The 22,296-nt window shown below is 29.7% G+C and overlaps 1 protein-coding gene across 1 annotated transcript; it reads left to right on the forward strand.

Moving 5' to 3' along the window:
• Positions 1 to 9,793: 9,793 nt before the first annotated feature.
• Positions 9,794 to 13,019, forward strand: LOC111425632 (RNA-binding protein with serine-rich domain 1-B-like). Its single transcript, XM_071198770.1, has 4 exons — positions 9,794 to 9,875; positions 11,617 to 11,667; positions 11,733 to 11,955; positions 12,006 to 13,019. Exons 2-4 carry the CDS (start codon positions 11,643 to 11,645, stop codon positions 12,775 to 12,777), a joined length of 1,020 nt encoding a protein of 339 aa, XP_071054871.1. The 5' UTR covers positions 9,794 to 9,875; positions 11,617 to 11,642; the 3' UTR covers positions 12,778 to 13,019.
• The last annotated feature ends 9,277 nt before the right edge of the window (positions 13,020 to 22,296 follow it).

Raw genomic sequence — 22,296 nt, forward strand, 5'->3', positions numbered from 1 at the left:
TATCTATGAATATAAAATTATGTGTATAGCCGTAATTACATGATGGTTTTTTAAATCGAGACCCTTCCAAGAATTATTTACACAAAAATCGTAATTTTATTTATTCATTTTTTTTAAATATATAATAGTATAGTCAAAAAACACTAAATTTGATTTACCGTACTCGGTGAATCAATAATCAACGTAAAATCAAATAATTTTAAGGTCCTATTTATATTCTATTAAAAAAAAAAAAACAATTTTTTCACGTTTTCATTTTTTTTTTGTGTATACATATATTTTTTATTATTGTATTAACGGTAAATGAGAGAACTGTTCTTGCTTGAAAAAAAAATCGATAAATTTATAATGAAAATAAACACTTTTTGGCTAATGTCCGTCAACATCCAACATTTTTTTTTCAATCTAAGAATGGCGACCAACCCACATGAACGTACTTCATAGCAAAATACAAAATCTTGTAAAAAAATGCTTACATTTGTTACAGACCTAGCTTCTTGAAGAAATTAATACAATTTATTTATCAAAATTTATGTTAAATATATTTTTGAAATATTAAGCACGCTTTTTTTCTGCATATTTTTTTGAATTCGTACATCTCATTAATTTTTAATCATTTCAGTGTTTTATATTCATGCTACTTAGTACTCATTTTTTAATAAAAAGAAAGGTAAGACATTTTTAATTTAACTTTATTAATTTAGCTTTTTTTGGGCCAAGTAAATAAACTTATATTTTGTTTAGTTTCTCCAGCTCCTAGTTACAGGAAATTTTGTTTTGGCCGACAGCGCCATCGATGACCGTGCAGATAAACTACGGTTTATCTCTCCCTTTACGGTCCTTGACATACCTTTTTAATATTTCCATACAAACTAATCAACATCAACTAAGTTTTGACAAAATGACTTACAGAACACGACACTACATACAATTCAAATTTATAAATGGGTATAATTTCTCATCGCTTCCTTATTTCTACTCAAAAAATAAATACACCATCTAATATCAACGCCATATAAAAGATAGATCATATATTGATATAAAATTATTAACAGTATTAATAAATAAATGTTTGAAATAGTAATAAATAAATATTAAAAACACCAACGTCGACTTTTGATGTAACTTTAATAATCTGAAAGAAGTCTTGTTTTATTTCTTGATAGTTTCTGTGTAATTTATCCTATCAAACTTTATTTTGTTGAGAAAGGTAAGGTGAATAAAATTAGAGTTTGCGCATTTTAAGCGATTTTCAACTATAACAACATCCTCAATATAATAATAACAACAGATTTTGTTATTTTACTGTATTAACATAATTAAATAGATCAAAAAATGATTAATAAACAAATATTAAAAATTGCATTGATTGTTTTATGTTGTTAACAAAATGTTATTTCATTCGACAAGCAGCCGTGTTGATTTTTTCGTTGTGTTTTTACTGCGTTGAAAAAAAAGGTAAGAAATCTTTTTTTTTTATAATTTTTCCCTCTAATCTCACTCCACGGTGGATGTTGTTTTGAATTTGCGCACATGTTAATTTACGAGATTTTCCACCTTAATAACGTGGGTAATACAATATTAATGGCTGACGCATCCATATTTTTTTTAACGAAAAAACAATAACAAATACGTGTTATTTTTATTATATTATCTTTGAATCTCTTATATTTATATAACCGCGATTTTCCACGCTTTTACTCGAAATTTATTCAAGTCAAATTCATCTGACCCTTCTTCAGGTAGGGATTCACGTTTAACTCGTAGCAAATTCACGTTTAACTCAAAGGAATTCCACAAGCTCATAGCACAGAATATCACAATATTCTGTGCTTATAGTAGCGAATAGTTTTAATACGGCTTTAATTCAATATTGTAATTAATTAATATTAGAGATTCCAGCGCCATCTGGTGATTTTATATTGGTAACAAATTTCTTTTTTGTTGGTTGGCAGCTTTGTAACTTTTTCATTTCTTTCGACCGTTAGTTTTGGTTTGAATCGTTGTGTTTTCGACTCCAACTTTCATTGTGTTAAAAAAGGTAGGAATTATTACCTTTTTTTTTGAAATATTACTTTAATAATAATCGGATTTATGATTTACGCGGAGCAGAATACTTTGTTTATGCGCAATCGACGCTTTACGCGATTTTGACCCATAATAACTTCGGCAACATAACCTCAAATGCCATGCTTTTTTTTACCACGAACTATAATTCCAGATAATTCATTTCTTATTCTGCATTTTTTTCATTTTTACTTTATTACGGATTTAAAACAACAAATACATTAATTACATCAAAAATAGTAATTAATTAATATTAGAAATCGACACCCACGCCCCCTGGTGGTATTTGTTAGTAGCAAAACGTCTCTTCTCAGTTGCTGGGCAGCCATGTTGCTTTTTCATTTCTTTTGACCGTTAGTTTTGGTTTGAATCGTTGTGTTTTCGGCTCCAATTTTCATTGTGTTGAAAAAGGTAGGTATTCTTAACTTTTTTTTCCAATTTTACTTTAATAATAATCGGATTTATGATTCACGCCGTGAAGAATACTTTGTTTATGCGCATATGATGTTTTACGCGATTTTGACCCATAATAACTTCGGCAACATAACCTCAAATGCCATGCTTTTTTCTACCACGAAAATAATTTGTATAATTCATTTTTTCTTCCAATTTTTTTAAATTTTTGCTTTATTACGGATTTAAAACAACATATATCTACGTTAATTACATCAAAAAAATAGTAATTAATTAATATTATAAATGCCAACGCCCTGTGGTCGTTTCTTGTTGGTAACGAAACGTCTCTTCTTAGTAGCTAGGCAGCCATATTGCTTTTTCATTTCTTTTGACCGTTAGTTTTGGTTTGAATCGTTGTGTTTTCGACTCCAACTTTCATTGTGTTAAAAAAGGTAGGAATTATTACCTTTTTTTTGAAATTTGACTTTAATAATAATCTGATTTATGATTTACGCGGTGCAGAATTCCTTGTTTATGCGCAGACGATGTATCACGCGATTTTGACCCATAAAACTTCGGCAACATAACCTCAAATGCCATGTTCTTTTTAACACGAAAATAATTCTTGATAATTCATTTTTTATTTTACATTTTTTAAATTTTTACATTATTACGGGTTTAAAACAACATATACATTAATTACATCAAGAAATTACTAATTAATTAATATTAGAAATCAACGCCCTCGCCCTCTTGTGTTTTTTGTTGGTAGCAAAACGTCTCTTCTTAGTTGCTAGGCAGCCATATTGCTTTTTCATTTCTTTCGACCGTTAGTTTTGGTTTGAATCGTTGTGTTTTCGACTCCAATTTTCATTGTGTTGAAAAAGGTAGGAATTCTTAACTTTTTTTTGCAATTTTACTTTAATAATAATCGGATTTATGATTTACGCGGAGCAGAATACTTTGTTTATGCGCAATCGACGTTTTACGCGATTTTGACCCATAATAACTTCGGCAACATAACCTCAAATGCATGCTTTTTTTTACCACGAACTATAATTCTAGATAATTCATTTCTTATTTTGCATTTTTTTCATTTTTACTTTATTACGGATTTAAAACAACAAATACATTAATTACATTAAAAATAGTAATTAATTAATATTAGAAATCGACACCCACGCCCTCTGGTGGTTTTTGTTGGTAGCAAAACGTCTCTTCTTAGTTGCTGGGCAGCCATGTTGCTTTTTCATTTCTTTTGACCGTTAGTTTTGGTTTGAATCGTTGTGTTTTCGACTCCAATTTTCATTGTGTTGAAAAAGGTAGGAATTCTTAACTTTTTTTTGCAATTTTACTTTAATAATAATCGGATTTATGATTTACGCGGAGCAGAATACTTTGTTTATGCGCAATCGACGTTTTACGCGATTTTGACCCATAATAACTTCGGCAACATAACCTCAAATGCCATGCTTTTTTTTACAACGAACTATAATTCTAGATAATTCATTTCTTATTCTGCATTTTTTTCATTTTTACTTTATTACGGATTTATAACAACAAATACATTAATTACATCAAAAATAGTAATTAATTAATATTAGAAATCGATGCCCACGCCCTCTGGTGGTTTTTGTTGGTAGCAAAACGTCTCTTCTTAGTTGCTGGGCAGCCATGTTGCTTTTTCATTTCTTTTGACCGTTAGTTTTGGTTTGAAGCGTTGTGTTTTCGACTCCAATTTTCATTGTGTTGAAAAAGGTAGGAATTCTTAACTTTTTTTTGCAATTTTACTTTAATAATAATCGGATTTATGATTTACGCGGAGCAGAATACTTTGTTTATGCGCAATCGACGTTTTACGCGATTTTGACCCATAATAACTTCGGCAACATAACCTCAAATGCCATGCTTTTTTTTACCACGAACTATAATTCTAGATAATTCATTTCTTATTCTGCATTTTTTTCATTTTTACTTTATTACGGATTTAAAACAACAAATACATTAATTACATTAAAAATAGTAATTAATTAATATTAGAAATCGATGCCCACGCCCTCTGGTGGTTTTTGTTGGTAGCAAAACGTCTCTTCTTAGTTGCTAGGCAGCCATGTTGCTTTTTCATTTCTTTCGACCGTTAGTTTTGGTTTGAATCGTTGTGTTTTCGACTCCAATTTTCATTGTGTTGAAAAAGGTAGGAATTCTTAACTTTTTTTTGTAATTTTACTTTAATAATAATCGGATTTATGATTCACGCCGTGAAGAATACTTTGTTTATGCGCAGACGGTGTTTCACGCGATTTTGACCCATAATAACTTCGGCAACATAACCTCAAATGCCATGCTTTTTTTTACCACGAACTATAATTCTAGATAATTCATTGCTTATTCTGCATTTTTTTCATTTTTACTTTATTACGGATTTAAAACAACAAATACATTAATTACATCAAAAATAGTAATTAATTAATATTAGAAATCGACGCCCACGCCCTCTGGTGGTTTTTGTTGGTAGCAAAACGTCTCTTCGTAGTTGCTAGGCAGCCATGTTGCTTTTTCATTTCTTTTGACCGTTAGTTTTGGTTTGAATCGTTGTGTTTTCGACTCCAATTTTCATTGTGTTGAAAAAGGTAGGAAATCTTAACTTTTTTTTGCAATTTTACTTTAATAATAATCGGATTTATGATTTACGCGGAGCAGAATACTTTGTTTATGCGCAATCGACGTTTTACGCGATTTTGACCCATAATAACTTCGGCAACATAACCTCAAATGCCATGCTTTTTTTTACCACGAACTATAATTCTAGATAATTCATTTCTTATTCTGCATTTTTTTCATTTTTACTTTATTACGGATTTAAAACAACAAATACATTAATTACATCAAAAATAGTAATTAATTAATATTAGAAATCGACGCCCACGCCCTCTGGTGGTTTTTGTTGGTAGCAAAACGTCTCTTCTTAGTTGCTAGGCAGCCATGTTGCTTTTTCATTTCTTTTGACCGTTAGTTTTGGTTTGAATCGTTGTGTTTTCGACTCCAATTTTCATTGTGTTGAAAAAGGTAGGAATTCTTAACTTTTTTTTGCAATTTTACTTTAATAATAATCGGATTTATGATTTACGCGGAGCAGAATACTTTGTTTATGCGCAATCGACGTTTTACGCGATTTTGACCCATAATAACTTCGGCAACATAACCTCAAATGCCATGCTTTTTTTTACCACGAACTATAATTCTAGATAATTCATTTCTTATTCTGCATTTTTTTCATTTTTACTTTATTACGGATTTAAAACAACAAATACATTAATTACATCAAAAATAGTAATTAATTAATATTAGAAATCGACACCCACGCCCTCTGGTGGTTTTTGTTGGTAGCAAAACGCCTCTTCTTAGTTGCTGGGCAGCCATGTTGCTTTTTCATTTCTTTTGACCGTTAGTTTTGGTTTGAATCGTTGTGTTTTCGACTTCAATTTTCATTGTGTTGAAAAAGGTAGGAATTCTTAACTTTTTTTTGCAATTTTACTTTAATAATAATCGGATTTACGCGGAGCAAAATACTTTGTTTATGCGCAATCGACGTTTTACGCGATTTTGACCCATAATAACTTCGGCAACATAACCTCAAATGCCATGCTTTTTTTTACCACGAACTATAATTCGAGATAATTCATTTCTTATTCTGCATTTTTTTCATTTTTACTTTATTACGGATTTAAAACAACAAATACATTAATTACATCAAAAATAGTAATTAATTAATATTAGAAATCGACACCCACGCCCTCTGGTGGTTTTTGTTGGTAGCAAAACGTCTCTTCTTAGTTGCTGGGCAGCCATGTTGCTTTTTCATTTCTTTTGACCGTTAGTTTTGGTTTGAAGCGTTGTGTTTTCGACTCCAATTTTCATTGTGTTGAAAAAGGTAGGAATTCTTAACTTTTTTTTGCAATTTTACTTTAATAATAATCGGATTTATGATTTACGCGGAGCAGAATACTTTGTTTATGCGCAATCGACGTTTTACGCGATTTTGACCCATAATAGCTTCGGCAACATAACCTCAAATGCCATGCTTTTTTTTACCACGAACTATAATTCTAGATAATTCATTTCTTATTCTGCATTTTTTTCATTTTTACTTTATTACGGATTTAAAACAACAAATACATTAATTACATCAAAAATAGTAATTAATTAATATTAGAAATCGACGCCCACGCCCTCTGGTGGTTTTTGTTGGTAGCAAAACGTCTCTTCTTAGTTGCTAGGCAGCCATGTTGCTTTTTCATTTCTTTTGACCGTTAGTTTTGGTTTGAATCGTTGTGTTTTCGACTCCAATTTTCATTGTGTTGAAAAAGGTAGGAAATCTTAACTTTTTTTTGCAATTTTACTTTAATAATAATCGGATTTATGATTTACGCGGAGCAGAATACTTTGTTTATGCGCAATCGACGTTTTACGCGATTTTGACCCATAATAACTTCGGCAACATAACCTCAAATGCCATGCTTTTTTTTACAACGAACTATAATTCTAGATAATTCATTTCTTATTCTGCATTTTTTTCATTTTTACTTTATTACGGATTTATAACAACAAATACATTAATTACATCAAAAATAGTAATTAATTAATATTAGAAATCGATGCCCACGCCCTCTGGTGGTTTTTGTTGGTAGCAAAACGTCTCTTCTTAGTTGCTGGGCAGCCATGTTGCTTTTTCATTTCTTTTGACCGTTAGTTTTGGTTTGAAGCGTTGTGTTTTCGACTCCAATTTTCATTGTGTTGAAAAAGGTAGGAATTCTTAACTTTTTTTTGCAATTTTACTTTAATAATAATCGGATTTATGATTTACGCGGAGCAGAATACTTTGTTTATGCGCAATCGACGTTTTACGCGATTTTGACCCATAATAACTTCGGCAACATAACCTCAAATGCCATGCTTTTTTTTACCACGAACTATAATTCTAGATAATTCATTTCTTATTCTGCATTTTTTTCATTTTTACTTTATTACGGATTTAAAACAACAAATACATTAATTACATTAAAAATAGTAATTAATTAATATTAGAAATCGATGCCCACGCCCTCTGGTGGTTTTTGTTGGTAGCAAAACGTCTCTTCTTAGTTGCTAGGCAGCCATGTTGCTTTTTCATTTCTTTCGACCGTTAGTTTTGGTTTGAATCGTTGTGTTTTCGACTCCAATTTTCATTGTGTTGAAAAAGGTAGGAATTCTTAACTTTTTTTTGTAATTTTACTTTAATAATAATCGGATTTATGATTCACGCCGTGAAGAATACTTTGTTTATGCGCAGACGGTGTTTCACGCGATTTTGACCCATAATAACTTCGGCAACATAACCTCAAATGCCATGCTTTTTTTTACCACGAACTATAATTCTAGATAATTCATTGCTTATTCTGCATTTTTTTCATTTTTACTTTATTACGGATTTAAAACAACAAATACATTAATTACATCAAAAATAGTAATTAATTAATATTAGAAATCGACGCCCACGCCCTCTGGTGGTTTTTGTTGGTAGCAAAACGTCTCTTCGTAGTTGCTAGGCAGCCATGTTGCTTTTTCATTTCTTTTGACCGTTAGTTTTGGTTTGAATCGTTGTGTTTTCGACTCCAATTTTCATTGTGTTGAAAAAGGTAGGAATTCTTAACTTTTTTTTGCAATTTTACTTTAATAATAATCGGATTTATGATTTACGCGGAGCAGAATACTTTGTTTATGCGCAATCGACGTTTTACGCGATTTTGACCCATAATAACTTCGGCAACATAACCTCAAATGCCATGCTTTTTTTTACCACGAACTATAATTCTAGATAATTCATTTCTTATTCTGCATTTTTTTCATTTTTACTTTATTACGGATTTAAAACAACAAATACATTAATTACATCAAAAATAGTAATTAATTAATATTAGAAATCGACACCCACGCCCTCTGGTGGTTTTTGTTGGTAGCAAAACGCCTCTTCTTAGTTGCTGGGCAGCCATGTTGCTTTTTCATTTCTTTTGACCGTTAGTTTTGGTTTGAATCGTTGTGTTTTCGACTTCAATTTTCATTGTGTTGAAAAAGGTAGGAATTCTTAACTTTTTTTTGCAATTTTACTTTAATAATAATCGGATTTACGCGGAGCAAAATACTTTGTTTATGCGCAATCGACGTTTTACGCGATTTTGACCCATAATAACTTCGGCAACATAACCTCAAATGCCATGCTTTTTTTTACCACGAACTATAATTCGAGATAATTCATTTCTTATTCTGCATTTTTTTCATTTTTACTTTATTACGGATTTAAAACAACAAATACATTAATTACATCAAAAATAGTAATTAATTAATATTAGAAATCGACACCCACGCCCTCTGGTGGTTTTTGTTGGTAGCAAAACGTCTCTTCTTAGTTGCTGGGCAGCCATGTTGCTTTTTCATTTCTTTTGACCGTTAGTTTTGGTTTGAAGCGTTGTGTTTTCGACTCCAATTTTCATTGTGTTGAAAAAGGTAGGAATTCTTAACTTTGTTTTGCAATTTTACTTTAATAATAATCGGATTTATGATTTACGCGGAGCAGAATACTTTGTTTATGCGCAGATGATGTTTCACGCGATTTTGACCCATAAATCTTCGGCAACATAACCTCAAATACCATGCCTTTTTTTTAACACGAAAATGATTCTTGGTAACTCATCTTTTATTTTACATTTTTTTAATTTTTACTTTATTACGGGTTAAAAACAACATATACATTAATTACACCAAGAAATTAGTAATTAATTAATATTAGAAATCAACGCACACGCCCTCTTGTGTTTTTTCTTGGTAGCAAAACGTCTCTTCTTAGTTGCTAGGCAGCCATGTTGCTTTTTCATTTCTTTCGACCGTTAGTTTTGGTTTGAATCGTTGTGTTTTCGACTCCAACGTTCATTGTGTTAAAAAAGGTAGGAATTATTACCTTTTTTTTGAAATTTTACTTTAATAATAATCGGATTTATGATTTACGCGGAGCAGAATACTTTGTTTATGCGCAGACGACGTTTTACGCGATTTTGACCCATAATAACTTCGGCAACATAACCTCAAATGCCCTGCTTTTTTTTAACACGAAAGTAATTCTGGATAACTCATTTTTTATTTTAAATTTTTTTAATTTTTACTTTATTACGGGTTTAAAACAACATATACATTAATTACATCAAAAATAGTAATTAATTAATATTAGAAATCGATGCCCACGCCCTCTGGTGGTTTTTGTTGGTAGCAAAACGTCTCTTCTTAGTTGCTAGGCAGCCATGTTGCTTTTTCATTTCTTTTGACCGTTAGTTTTGGTTTGAATCGTTGTGTTTTCGACTCCAATTTTCATTGTGTTGAAAAAGGTAGGAATTCTTAACTTTTTTTTTGCAATTTTACTTTAATAATAATTGTATTTATGATTTACGCGGAGCAGAATACTTTGTTTATGCGCAGACGACGTTTTATGCGATTTTGACCCTTAATAACTTCGGCAACATAACCTCAAATGCCATGCTTTTTTTTTACCACGAAATATAATTCTACATAATTCATTTTTTATTCTCCATTTTTTTAATTTTTGCGTTATTACGGTTTTAAAACAATAAATACATTAATTACTTAAAAACATAGTAATTAATTAATATTGGAAGTCAACGCCTTGCCCTCTGGTGGTTTTTGTTGGTAGCAAATGTCTCTTCTTACTTGCTAGGCAGCCATATTGCTTTTTCATATCTTTTCACCGTTAGTTTTGGTTTGAATCGTTGTGTTTTCGACTCCAACTTTCATTGTGTTAAAAAAGGTAGGAATTATTACCTTTTTTTTGAAATTTTACTTTAATAATAATCGGATTTATGATTTACGCGGTGCAGAATACTTTGTTTATGCGTAGACGACGTTTTACGCGATTTTGACCCATAATAACTTCGGCAACATAACCTCAAATGCCATGCTTTTTTTTAACACGAAAATAATTCTTGATAACTCATTTTTTATTTTACATTTTTTTAATTTTTACTTTATTACGGGTTTAAAACAACATATACATTAATTACATCAAGAAATTAGTAATTAATTAATATTAGAAATCGACGCCCACGCCCCCTGGTGGTTTTTGTTGGTAGTAAAAGTCTCTTCTTAGTAGCTAGGCAGCCATATTGCTTTTTCATTTCTTTTGACCGTTAGTTTTGGTTTGAATCGTTGTGTTTTCGACTCCAACTGTCATTGTGTTAAAAAAGGTAGGAATTATTACATTTTTTTTTGAAATTTTACTTTAATAATAATCGGTTTTATGATTTACGCGGTGCAGAATTCCTTGTTTATGCGCAGACGATGTTTCACGCGATTTTGACCCATAAAACTTCGGCAACATAACCTCAAATCCATGCTTTTTTTAACCACAAAAATAATTCTTGATAACTCATTTTTTCTTCTAATTTTTATTTTATTACGGATTTACAACAACAAATACATTAATTACATAAAGAAATAGCAATTAATTAATATTAGAAATCCCAACGTCATGGGGTGGTTTTTTGTTGGTATCAAAACGTCTTTTTTTAGTTGCTAGGCAACCATGTTGCTTTTTAATTTCTGTTGACAGTTAGTTTTGGTTTGAACCGTTGTTTTCGTCTCCAATTTTAATTGTATTAAAAAAGGTAGGAATAATTTAACTTTTCGTTGCATTTTGCTTTAATAATAATCGCTTTTATGTTTTACGCGGTGTAGAGTACTTTGTTTATGCGCAGATGATGTTTCACGCGATTTTGACCCATAATAACTTCGGCAACATAACCTCAAATGTTCAGCTTTTTTTACCACGAAAATAATTCTTGATAACTCATTTTTTAACCTACATTTTTTTAATTTTTACTTTATTACGGATTTAAAACAACAAATAATCGTTTTCCAATTACTATTGTGTCGAAAAAGTTAGGATTTCGTAATTTTACTTTAATAATAATCAAATTAATAATAAAAAGTACTTTACTCATGCGCAAACGATATTTCACGCGATTTTATTCCTTAATAACTTTGGCGACATAACCTCAAATTGTATCCCTTGAAACTTTATTCTTGTAATAATATTTTTTTCAATATTTGCAGGATAAATTTTAAGCCTAATCATCAAGATGGGAAAATGGGCGGCAAAACTCGGTAACAAATTAACTGTTTAATAAATTTTACTTTTAATTTAATTTTTTTCTTTTTATTAATTATAGCTAAATCAATGAGTAGGTCACCTCAGCGTAATAGGGAACGTCGTGATAGGGAACGGCGTGATAGGGAAAGGCGTGATAGGGAAAGGCGTAATAGGATGTCTTTGTCTGTGTCTATGTCACCCATGAGATTTTCTTCTCCAAGTACTAGTCAAGGAAGACATCGATCACCAATGGGGTTGGCGCCCATCGTTAGACCGAAGCTGAGCCGAGAATTAGAACTGTGGTAAATATTTAAATTTGGATTTTATTCTTTACTAATTTTTTGTAATTTAGTGGCCGTGCTCAAAGATCTAGAAGTCTACCAGATCGATACAGTTCGGTGGACTTTAGGAGGGCTTTAGGGACTGGGAGGTCCAGGAGGTCAACTCGTGCACCCTCAAGGGAATTGGTCCGGCAACCAGAACCGATTGCAGGGCCAAGTACCTCACCTAGGCCATCTGCTTCACCTAGGTCATCTGCCTCACCTAGGCCATCTGCTTCACCTAGGTCATCTGCCTCACCTAGGCCATCTGCTTCATCTAGGTCATCTGCCTCACCTAGGCCATCTGCTTCACCTAGGTCATCTGCCTCATCTAGGGCATCTGCCTCACCTAGGTCATCTGCTTCACTTAGGAAATCTGCCTCACCTAGGTCATCTGCCTCACCTAGGAAATCTGCATCACCTAGGTCATCTGCCTCATCTAGGAAATCTGCATCACCTAGGTCATCTGTCTCACCTAGAAAATCTGCCTCACCTAGGCCATCTACATCATCGACTGTTTCTACCCAGTCACATTGGAAAATTTTCGCTTGGGGGTTAGGCGAAATCGACGTAGACGCTCTACGTCAACAACTATTACGTTATGGGCCCGTCCAAAACGTCTCCGTTTACCCCAACCCACGCAAAAATAATAACGAAGCCGATATTTACTTTAAAACCAAGAAAAGCGCCCTAGCAGTACTTCGTGCCATTCGTTTGGGCAAATTTTACGACGCCTTTAAATTGTCTTCGGCCGTTATGGGACCAGCTGCTAATAAACTTAGAAAGAATCGTCGAAATAAATAAGTATTTATATTTTGTATTGAAAAGTACTAAAAGTTTTTTCGTTCGCCCACTTTATTTTTGAGGCAATTTGTGTTAATAAAAGTATTATTTATAAATAATTTTCGATAGGTTTAGGTCTTAATTACGTATCTTATTCTATTATTTATCGTTTGTAAACTAACCAAGTTAGTTATTACCAATTTTGCACTAAGAAATAAAAAAAAATTGTCAGTTTTGTTAATAAAAGTATTATTTATAAATAATTTTCGATAGGTTTAGGTCTTAATTACGTATCTTATTCTATTATTTATCGTTTGTAAACTAACCAAGTTAGTTATTACCAATTTTGCACTAAGAAATAAAAAAAAATGTCAGTTTTGTTAATAAAAGTATTATTTATAAATAATTTTCGATAGGTTTAGGTCTTAATTACGTATCTTATTCTATTATTTATCGTTTATAAACTAACCCAGTTAGTTATTACCAATTTGGTACCAAAAAAAATTTAAAAAATTTGTCAGTTTCAATTAAAAAATGTTTTTGTAAAAAAAAATTTAATTATAACATGTTTCTTATTTCCAATAAAAAATAACGTTTAATTAAAAATCTTTATTTTATTTCAAAAACCCTCATAATGTTAATAAATTTATTAAAAAGATAAAATTAAATAATTGGATTTTCCCACCAAAATAATCGTCCAATCCGTGTTAGATACGTTGAAGCTGCGCAGACTGCGTGGTACGTGATTCTCGACCTTAACAGTTCTCTCCTTTTCATAACCTCAACCATCGTGTTTAGAAGTTTTTAAAATCAACTAATAAAATTAATAGTAAATAAAAAAGTGTTAATAACGTTTAATTAAAAATCTTTATTTTATTTCAAAACCCCTCATAATGTTAATAAATTTATTAAAAAGATAAAAATAAATAATTGGATTTTCCCTCCTTTTCATAACCTCAATCATCATGTTTAGAAGTTTTTAAAATCAACTAATAAAATTAATAGTAAATAAAAAAGTGTTAATAACGTTTAATTAAAAATCTTTATTTTATTTCAAAAACCCTCACAATGTTAATAAATTTATTAAAAAGATAAAAATAAATAATTGAATTTTCCCGCCAAAATAATCGTCCAATCCGCGTTAGAGACGTTGAAGCTGCGCAGACTGCGTGGTACGTGATTCTCGACCTTAACAGTTCCCTCCTTTTCATAACCTCAACCATCGTGTTTAGAAGTTTTTAAAATCAACTAATAAAATTAATAGTAAATAAAAAAGTGTTAATAACGTTTAATTAAAAATCTTTATTTTATTTCAAAAACCCTGACAATGTTAATAAATTTATTAAAAAGATAAAAATAAATAATTCAATTTTCCCGCCAAAATAATCATCCAATCCGCGTTAGAGACGTTCAAGCTGCGCAGACTGCGTGGTACGTGATTCTCGACCTTAACAGTTCCCTCCTTTTCATAACGTCAACCATCGTGTTTAGAAGTTTTTAAAATCAACTAATAAAATTAATAAACAGTAAAGTGTTTATTATAAATAATTTAGTGCTTTGTTAAGGTTTTATATTTACTCATTCCCAATCAACGAGTAACTAAAAAACAAATTAGTGGAAAGTAACCGACGTCGGCGTTGCTGCCGTTCGTTTTCGGTTAACAATCGCATTTTAGTCTTTGTTTAATCATCCTATTTTAATTCAGGAGATAGAGGTAAGGATTAAAATTAATTATTAATTGTAAATGAAGTATTGAGCATGCGTACACTACATTTCGGGCGATTTTCAACCATAACCACGATGTTATAACCTCACCACTGCTATTTCTTTACGTAAACGTGTTTTCAAATGTAATTAAATTATATAAAATTATAAATCAATTAGGGTTAAGTTAAAGATAGGAGTTATTAAAAAGAGGGAATTAATTTGAACTAGATGGTGCTTTTATCGCATGTATTACTTCGGTAACGTTTATGTTGATTGCTCATTTCTAAGTAAAACTCGTCGGGGTTATTGTATTTCAGAGAGGTAAGAAATTAAATCAAGTGCTTTATTTTTGTTAAAATTAAGAGATTGCATTTTTCGTGATTACCAACATTATCTAATTTAATCTTTTGGTTCATCTATTAATTCTATATGATAATGAATCATCTTATAGAAAATTCTAAAATTTTTATTCCCAAGAATATTGTGTTTTGATTGTATTATATAGCTTATAATAGTATGTAATTTAAACCAAAAATTTCGATTACAAAATATTCGTATCGAAACAGATAAGAACATAATTAAGAATACAAAGCACAACAACTCTATTACTTACTGCCTTGAGTTACTCTTTGATATAAAAAAATATTTTTTTTAAGATAAAAATGAAAGTACGTTGTACTTCCCCGACTGGAGCGATACCGCAAAATGTTAATAAGGGATGGTATAAAACACCCCAGACGAAATATTTCGAGAGATTACTACGCCCTTGGTGGTTACCCCTCATGCAGAAGAACCAAAGGCGAGGAACACGGTAAATGTTGAAATAATTTCTTTCTTTTTCAAATTTTTTAATTTTACAGAAAAACCAAAAGGACTAGATCTTCCCCAAAGCGCTATAATCCGGAGGATTTCACTTCAAATCGTAAGTCAGCAAACCGAGCTATGAAATCTTGGATGATTAGCACTTACGGCCACGGGAATGTAAATTTACACACATTCCGTGGTTATGTTGATGTTTTTGGAGTGATTAGAAACATACGCATCTGTCGAAATCACAGCGAAAAAACTTATCAAGCCGATATTTATTATAAAACGAAGAAATCCGCTTTGGATGCACTCCGAGCTATTCGTAATCGCAAATTAGCTGAAAATATTGGACTTACCTCTGGCGTTTTGGCCGAAAAAAATCCTAGATACTTACAGTTTCGTCCTAACAACACCTCTTAAATAATATTTATTTTTGTGGTGATTGTACATAACTAAGAAATGCTAAGTTAATAAATACTATTTCTTTAACAAATTTTGTGTTTTATTTATTTTTTGTAAAAAGATTATTTGATTAAGTTTAAAAATGTTGTAAAAAAACGAATACTTATCAATTATTCTTGGACTTTTCATGGATTATAAATAAAAGTTTGATCTTTTTAATACAATTATTCATTTGGAAAAATAACTTTCAGTTGATGAGATAAATATTTTTAAAGATGACAATTTTTATAGGTTATTTTTTTTGATTAAGTTTAAAAATTTGTAAAAAATCGAATACTTATCAATTATTCTTGGACTTTTCATGGATTATAAATAAAAGTTTGATCTTTTTAATACAATTATTCATTTGGAAAAATAACTTTTAGTTGATGAGATAAACATTTTTAAAGTTGATGACAATTTTTCTTGATTAAGTTTAAAAATTTGTAAAAAATCGAATACTTATCAATTATTCTTGAACTTTTCTTGGATTATAAATAAAAGTTTGATCTTTTTAATACAATTATTCATTTGGAAAAATAACTTTTAGTTGATGAGATAAACATTTTTAAAGTTGATAACAATTTTTATAGGTTATTTTTTTTGATTAAGTTTAAAAATTTGTGGAAAATCGAATACTTATCAATTATTCTTATACTTTGCATGGATTATAAATAAAAATTTGACCATTTTAATACAATTATTCACTTGGAAAAATAACTTTTAGTTTATGAGATAAACATTTTTAAAGTTAATAATTTTTATAGGTTTTTTTTTTGATTAAGTTTAAAAATTTGTAAAAAATCGAATACTTATCAATTATTCATGAACTTTTCATGGATTATTAATAAAAGTTTGATCTTTTTAATACAATTATTCATTTGGAAAAATAACTTTTAGTTGATGAGATAAACATTTTTAAAGTTAATAATTTTTATAGGTTATTTTTTTTGATTAAGTTTAAAAATTTGTAAAAAATCAAATAGTTTTCAATTATTCTTGAACTTTTCATGGATTATAAATAAAAGTTTGATCTTTTTAATACACTTATTTATTTGGAAAAATAACTTTTAGTTGATGAGATAAACATTTTTAAAGTTGATGACAATTTTTATAGGTTATTTTTTTTGATTAAGTTTAAAAATTTGTAAAAAATCGAATACTTATCAATTATTCTTGGACTTTTCTTGGATTATAAATAAAAGTTTGATCTTTTTAATACAATTATTTATTTGGAAAAATTACTTTTAGTTAATGAGATAAACATTTTTAAAGTTGATGACAATTTTTTTTGATTAAGTTTAAAAATTTGTAAAAAATCGCATACTTATCAATTATTCTTAAACTTTTCATGGATTATAAATAAAAGTTTGATCTTTTTAATACAATTATTCATTTGGAAAAATAACTTTTAGTTTATGAGATAAACATTTTTAAAGTTGTAACAATTTTTATAGGTTATTTTTTTTGATTAAGTTTAAAAATTTGTGGAAAATCGAATACTTATCAATTATTCTTGGACTTTTCATGGATTATAAATAAAAGTTTGATCTTTTTAATACAATTATTCATTTGGAAAAATAACTTTTAGTTGATGAGATAAACATTTTTAAAGTTGATAACAATTTTTATAGGTTATTTTTTTTTTGATGAAGTTTTAAAATTTTGTAATAAATCGAATACTTATCAATTATTCTTGAACTTTTCATGGATTATAAATAAAAGTTTGATCTTTTTAATACAATTATTCAGTTGGAAAAATAACTTTTAGCTGATGAGAAACATTTTTAAAGTTGATGACAATTTATATAGGTTATTTTTTTTGATTAAGTTTAAAAATTTGTAAAAAATCAAATAGTTTTCAATTATTCTTGATCTTTTTATGGATTATAAATAAAAGTTTGATCTTTTTAATACAATTATTCATTTGGAAAAATAACTTTTAGTTGATGAGATAAACATTTTTAAAGTTGATGACAATTTTTATAGGTTATTTTTTTTGATTAAGTTTAAAAATTTTTTAAAAATCGTATACTTATCAATTATTCTTGAACTTTTCATGCATTATAAATAAAAGTTTGATCTTTTTAATACAATTATTTATTTGGAAAAATAACTTTTAGTTGATGAGATAAACAGTTTTAAAGTTGATGACAATTTTTATAGGTTATTTTTTTTGATTAAGTTTAAAAATTTGTAAAAAATCAAATACTTATCAATTATTCTTCAACTTTTTATGGATTATAAATAAAAGTTTGATCTTTTTAATACAATTATTAAAAATTATAATAATTAAAAAAAAAACAAATAATGGAAAGAAATTTTGATTTAAACTGTTTCGAAAAACTTACATTTACAAAAATAAAAACTTTTTTAAACAAGTAATTGGCTTAAATTTACCTGTACATTACTTTTACATAACTATTTTATTAATACAAACTAAAAAAAAATTAAACAGAATGAAAATGACTAAGAGGAGTTGTTATCACTCGTTCAGACGACTGTGGCCTTTCTACCATTTCAGCGGAAGTAATGCCAAAATCGTAAAATTTACCAATACGAATTGCACGAAGTGCTGATACTGCTCCTTTCATTGTTGTGAAACTAATATCGGCCTTATTTTTGTTGATGCCGTCGCAATGTTGAATACGAATTTGTTCAATAGTCCCATAACACGATAATTGCTTTCGTAAAGCATTTATGTCGACTTCTCCAAAGTCCCAAGCGAAAATCATCCAAAGTTCTGCAGGTTTTTGAGGCGTAGCAGGAGGAGATGGCGTTCTAAATATCACTTCTGACGATATGGTTGGAGTCAAATTCAATTTTGAAATTATCTCAATTTCCGGGGAAGGTTGGGTATTTTTGGGCGCCTTAAAGTTCACAGATTGATACCTATTCGGTACAGCTCCACACCTCATAGATCGGCGACGAATCGATTTAGTTTGAGCAGGCATTTTGTTAACCAACTAAAAGATAGGTTAGGTGTTAAGGTTGACAATCGTGTAAAATTCATTCAGCGCAAACTCAAACTCAATTCAGCTTATTTACAGAGTTGATCGTTTTAAATGAATTATAAAGCATATTAGAACAAAATTAGATTAATTAGGTACCTTTTCTGGCTTCGATATCAAAGAGAACAGCGTTCTTGACGAGATTTGGTTAGAAAAGGGATTAAACAAAATGGACGTTGTTTAACGTTAGCAAGGCATGTTCGATTAAGACTTCGAAAATAATTAAAGTCGAAAATCGTTTGAAATATAATCTGCGCATGCACGACTTGTTATTTAAAATAAAATGTGTGAAATGGAAACAAATTTACCGTTTAAACCAGATTAAAATTGGGAATTAAATGATGTTAACGATATTTGTCAAAATATGCGCCCTCTACAACTAAGATTTATTTGTTAAATTTCTTAATAAATTTATTTATTTTTAATAATGACTAATTAATAATGTGTATTTAGATCGTTTTTTGATGTGGTACTAAATAAAAGTTAAATTAAATAAATTAATATTTCGAAAAATAATCAGTGTAGAGGGCGCTAGTGATCCCTTTTGACAGTTATTGCTAATCGGTTCGCATCATCTAAATTTTTGAATTCATAATTCATTGAAAAAGGTATGAGTTAATAATAATTTTTCGCCCAAAACGATCAGATATCTCCCGGCATTCTTTAAAGAATGCGTGGAGTCTGCGTATACTGAATTTCAAGCGATTTTCGACCACTTATTTCGAAAAATAATCATTGTAGAGGGCGTTGTGATCGTTTTCGACTAATCCCATATTGACGGTTATTATTAATTGGTTAATTGGTTTAATAATTTATTGAAAAAGGTAAGATTTAATAATATTTTGCAACAAAAATTATCCCGCATTCCTAAAAGAATGTGTGGAGTCTGCGTATACTGAATTTCAAACGATTTTCGACCTTAATGACTTAGGGTAACATAACCACAAAATGCCTTGTTTAAATTTTTTTTAAACATAAAAAACGTTTTTTTTCGAATGAAAATATTTTAACGGATTAGTTTAAAAGACGTTTTGGTTATTAAACATGTTTAAAGAAGTTTTAATTTTCTTTTTTCAACATCAGCTGAGAAAATGGAAAAAAATCGTACCATTGTATCATCTGAGGATGAAAAGGGAGATGAACCTGATTCTAGATCAAGATCTATATCACCATCTTTGAGTCCATCAGTACGGTAAATAAGCAAAGAACGTTTTGTTTTACTTTTATACATTAATAAGATTTTTTTTTATTTTAAGCCGCTCTAATAGGGTTAGATCAATTCCGGATAGGTACCAATCCGTTGACTTTAGGCGAACCATGCCTTCGCGAAATAGGAGTGCTCCAAGACCACTTTCAACTACAACAACATCATCGGGGTCAACTGAGGCCTCATCCACGACCACCGAGTCAACTCAAAGATCATCTTCTGCACCTTATCTGGTTTTTGCTTGGGGATTTGGAGAAGTGGATGTTAATGCTTTGCGCCGTCAGTTGTCGCGTTATGGATCCGTGCAATATATACGTCTTTATCATAATAGTCGTCGCAATAATAATAAAGCCGAAATGTTTTTCAAAACGAAGAGAGGTGCCCTGTCAGCACTTCGTGCCATTCGCCTTGGAAAATTGTTCCACGACTTTGGAATTTCCTATGCTGTCATGGGAGATAGAAATCCTAGAGCTGCGCGAATGCACGCTGAAAATGACCAATAGATGTTTTTTTGTGTCTAATTTAATCCTCAAATTTGTTCCATAACTATGTGATTTTTTGCTATATATTTATTAATGAATTATGTTTATAACCCTATAAAATTATTTCTCGAAAAAAATTTTAATTTAACTTTCCGAGTGCATTATATAGTCTTTTTAAAGACTGAACAAAATAATAAATAAATCGTGCACTCGAAAGGTTAAATTGATGTGTTAATTTAGTTCGATTAAGTTTAAATGTTTGTATGTAGAAAATTGAATACTTATATTTATTATTTATTTCTCGATGTTTCATGAATTATAAATAAAAGTTTCTTGTTTTCAATAAAGTTATTCGTTTGGAAAAATGACTTTTAGTTTATGAGATAAAAATTTTTGAAATTGAACTCATCCCAGAAAAGAATGTTGAGTAAGGTAAGTTTTCTTTTGTAATGATATAAATGAGTTATTAAAATCTCATGATATCCTTGCTAGAGAAGATTTAAAAGCTTTAAAGAAAATGAAAATCTTCTAATACTTTATTATCGATAATTCAAGGTTGGGGTTTTCTTAGAGACTAATGCCTAGGCAAAGAAATGGCGAAAAGAGCAACTTTAGACATGTTTGTTATCCATAAACATTAAAAGGTGTATCCATAAACATGTTCACAGACAGTCATAAACATGTTCACAGACAAATTTGTAGCAAATTTAATTCTTAACAACATTGGTCTCTTACACTTTTGCTCTCATATGCGTAAATATCGACAAAAACACCAAAATATAAAAATCAGATGAATTCCTAGTTTTATATGTTATTAATGGTGACGTTCGGGATTCGAAGCATGTTACAAAAAAACTTTTAGAACAAAATTTGTAGCAAATTTAATTCTTAACAACATTGCTCTCTTACACTTTTGCTCTCAGATGCGTAAATATCGAGAAAAATACCAAAATATAAAAATCAGATGAATTCCTAGTTTTATATGTTATTAATGGTGACGTTCGGGATTCGAAGCATGTTACAAAAAAACGTTTAGAACAAAATTTGTAGCAAATTTAATTCTTAACAACATTGCTCTCTTACACTTTTGCTCTCAGATGCGTGAATATAGAGAAAAATACCAAAATATGAAAATCAGATGAATGCTTAGTTTTATATGTTATTAATGGTGACGTTCAGGATTCGAAGCATGTTACAAAAAAACTTTTAGAACAAAATTTGTAGCAAATTTAATTCTTAACAACATTGCTCTCTTACACTTTTGCTCTCAGATGCGTAAATATCGAAAAAAATACCAAATTATGAAAATCAGATGAATTCCTAGTTTTATATGTTATTAATGGTGACATTCGGGATTCGAAGCATGTCACAAAAAAACTTTTAGAACAAAATTTGTAGCAAATTTAATTCTTAACAACATTGCTCTGTTACACTTTTGCTCTCAGATGCGTAAATATCGAGAAAAATATCAAAATATGAAAATCAGATTAATTCCTAGTTTTATATGTTATTAATGGTGACGTTCGGGATTCGAAGCATGTTACAAAAAAACTTTTAGAACAAAATTTGTAGCAAATTTAATTCTTAACAACATTGCCCTCTTACACTTTTGCTCTCAGATGCGTAAATATCGAGAAAAATACCAAAATATGAAAATCAGGCGAATGCCTAGTTTTATATGTTATTAATGGTGACATTCGGGATTCGAAGCATGTTACAAAGAAACTTTTAGAACAAAATTTGTAGCAAATTTAATTCTTAACAATATTGCCCTCTTACATTTTTGCTCTCAGATGCGTAAATATCGAAGAAAATACCAAATTATGAAAATCAGATGAATTCCTAGTTTTATATGTTATTAATGGTGACATTCGGGATTCGAAGC

The sequence above is a fragment of the Onthophagus taurus genome, chromosome 8 (genome assembly GCF_036711975.1).
Source record: "Onthophagus taurus isolate NC chromosome 8, IU_Otau_3.0, whole genome shotgun sequence".
NCBI lineage: Eukaryota > Metazoa > Arthropoda > Insecta > Coleoptera > Scarabaeidae > Onthophagus > Onthophagus taurus.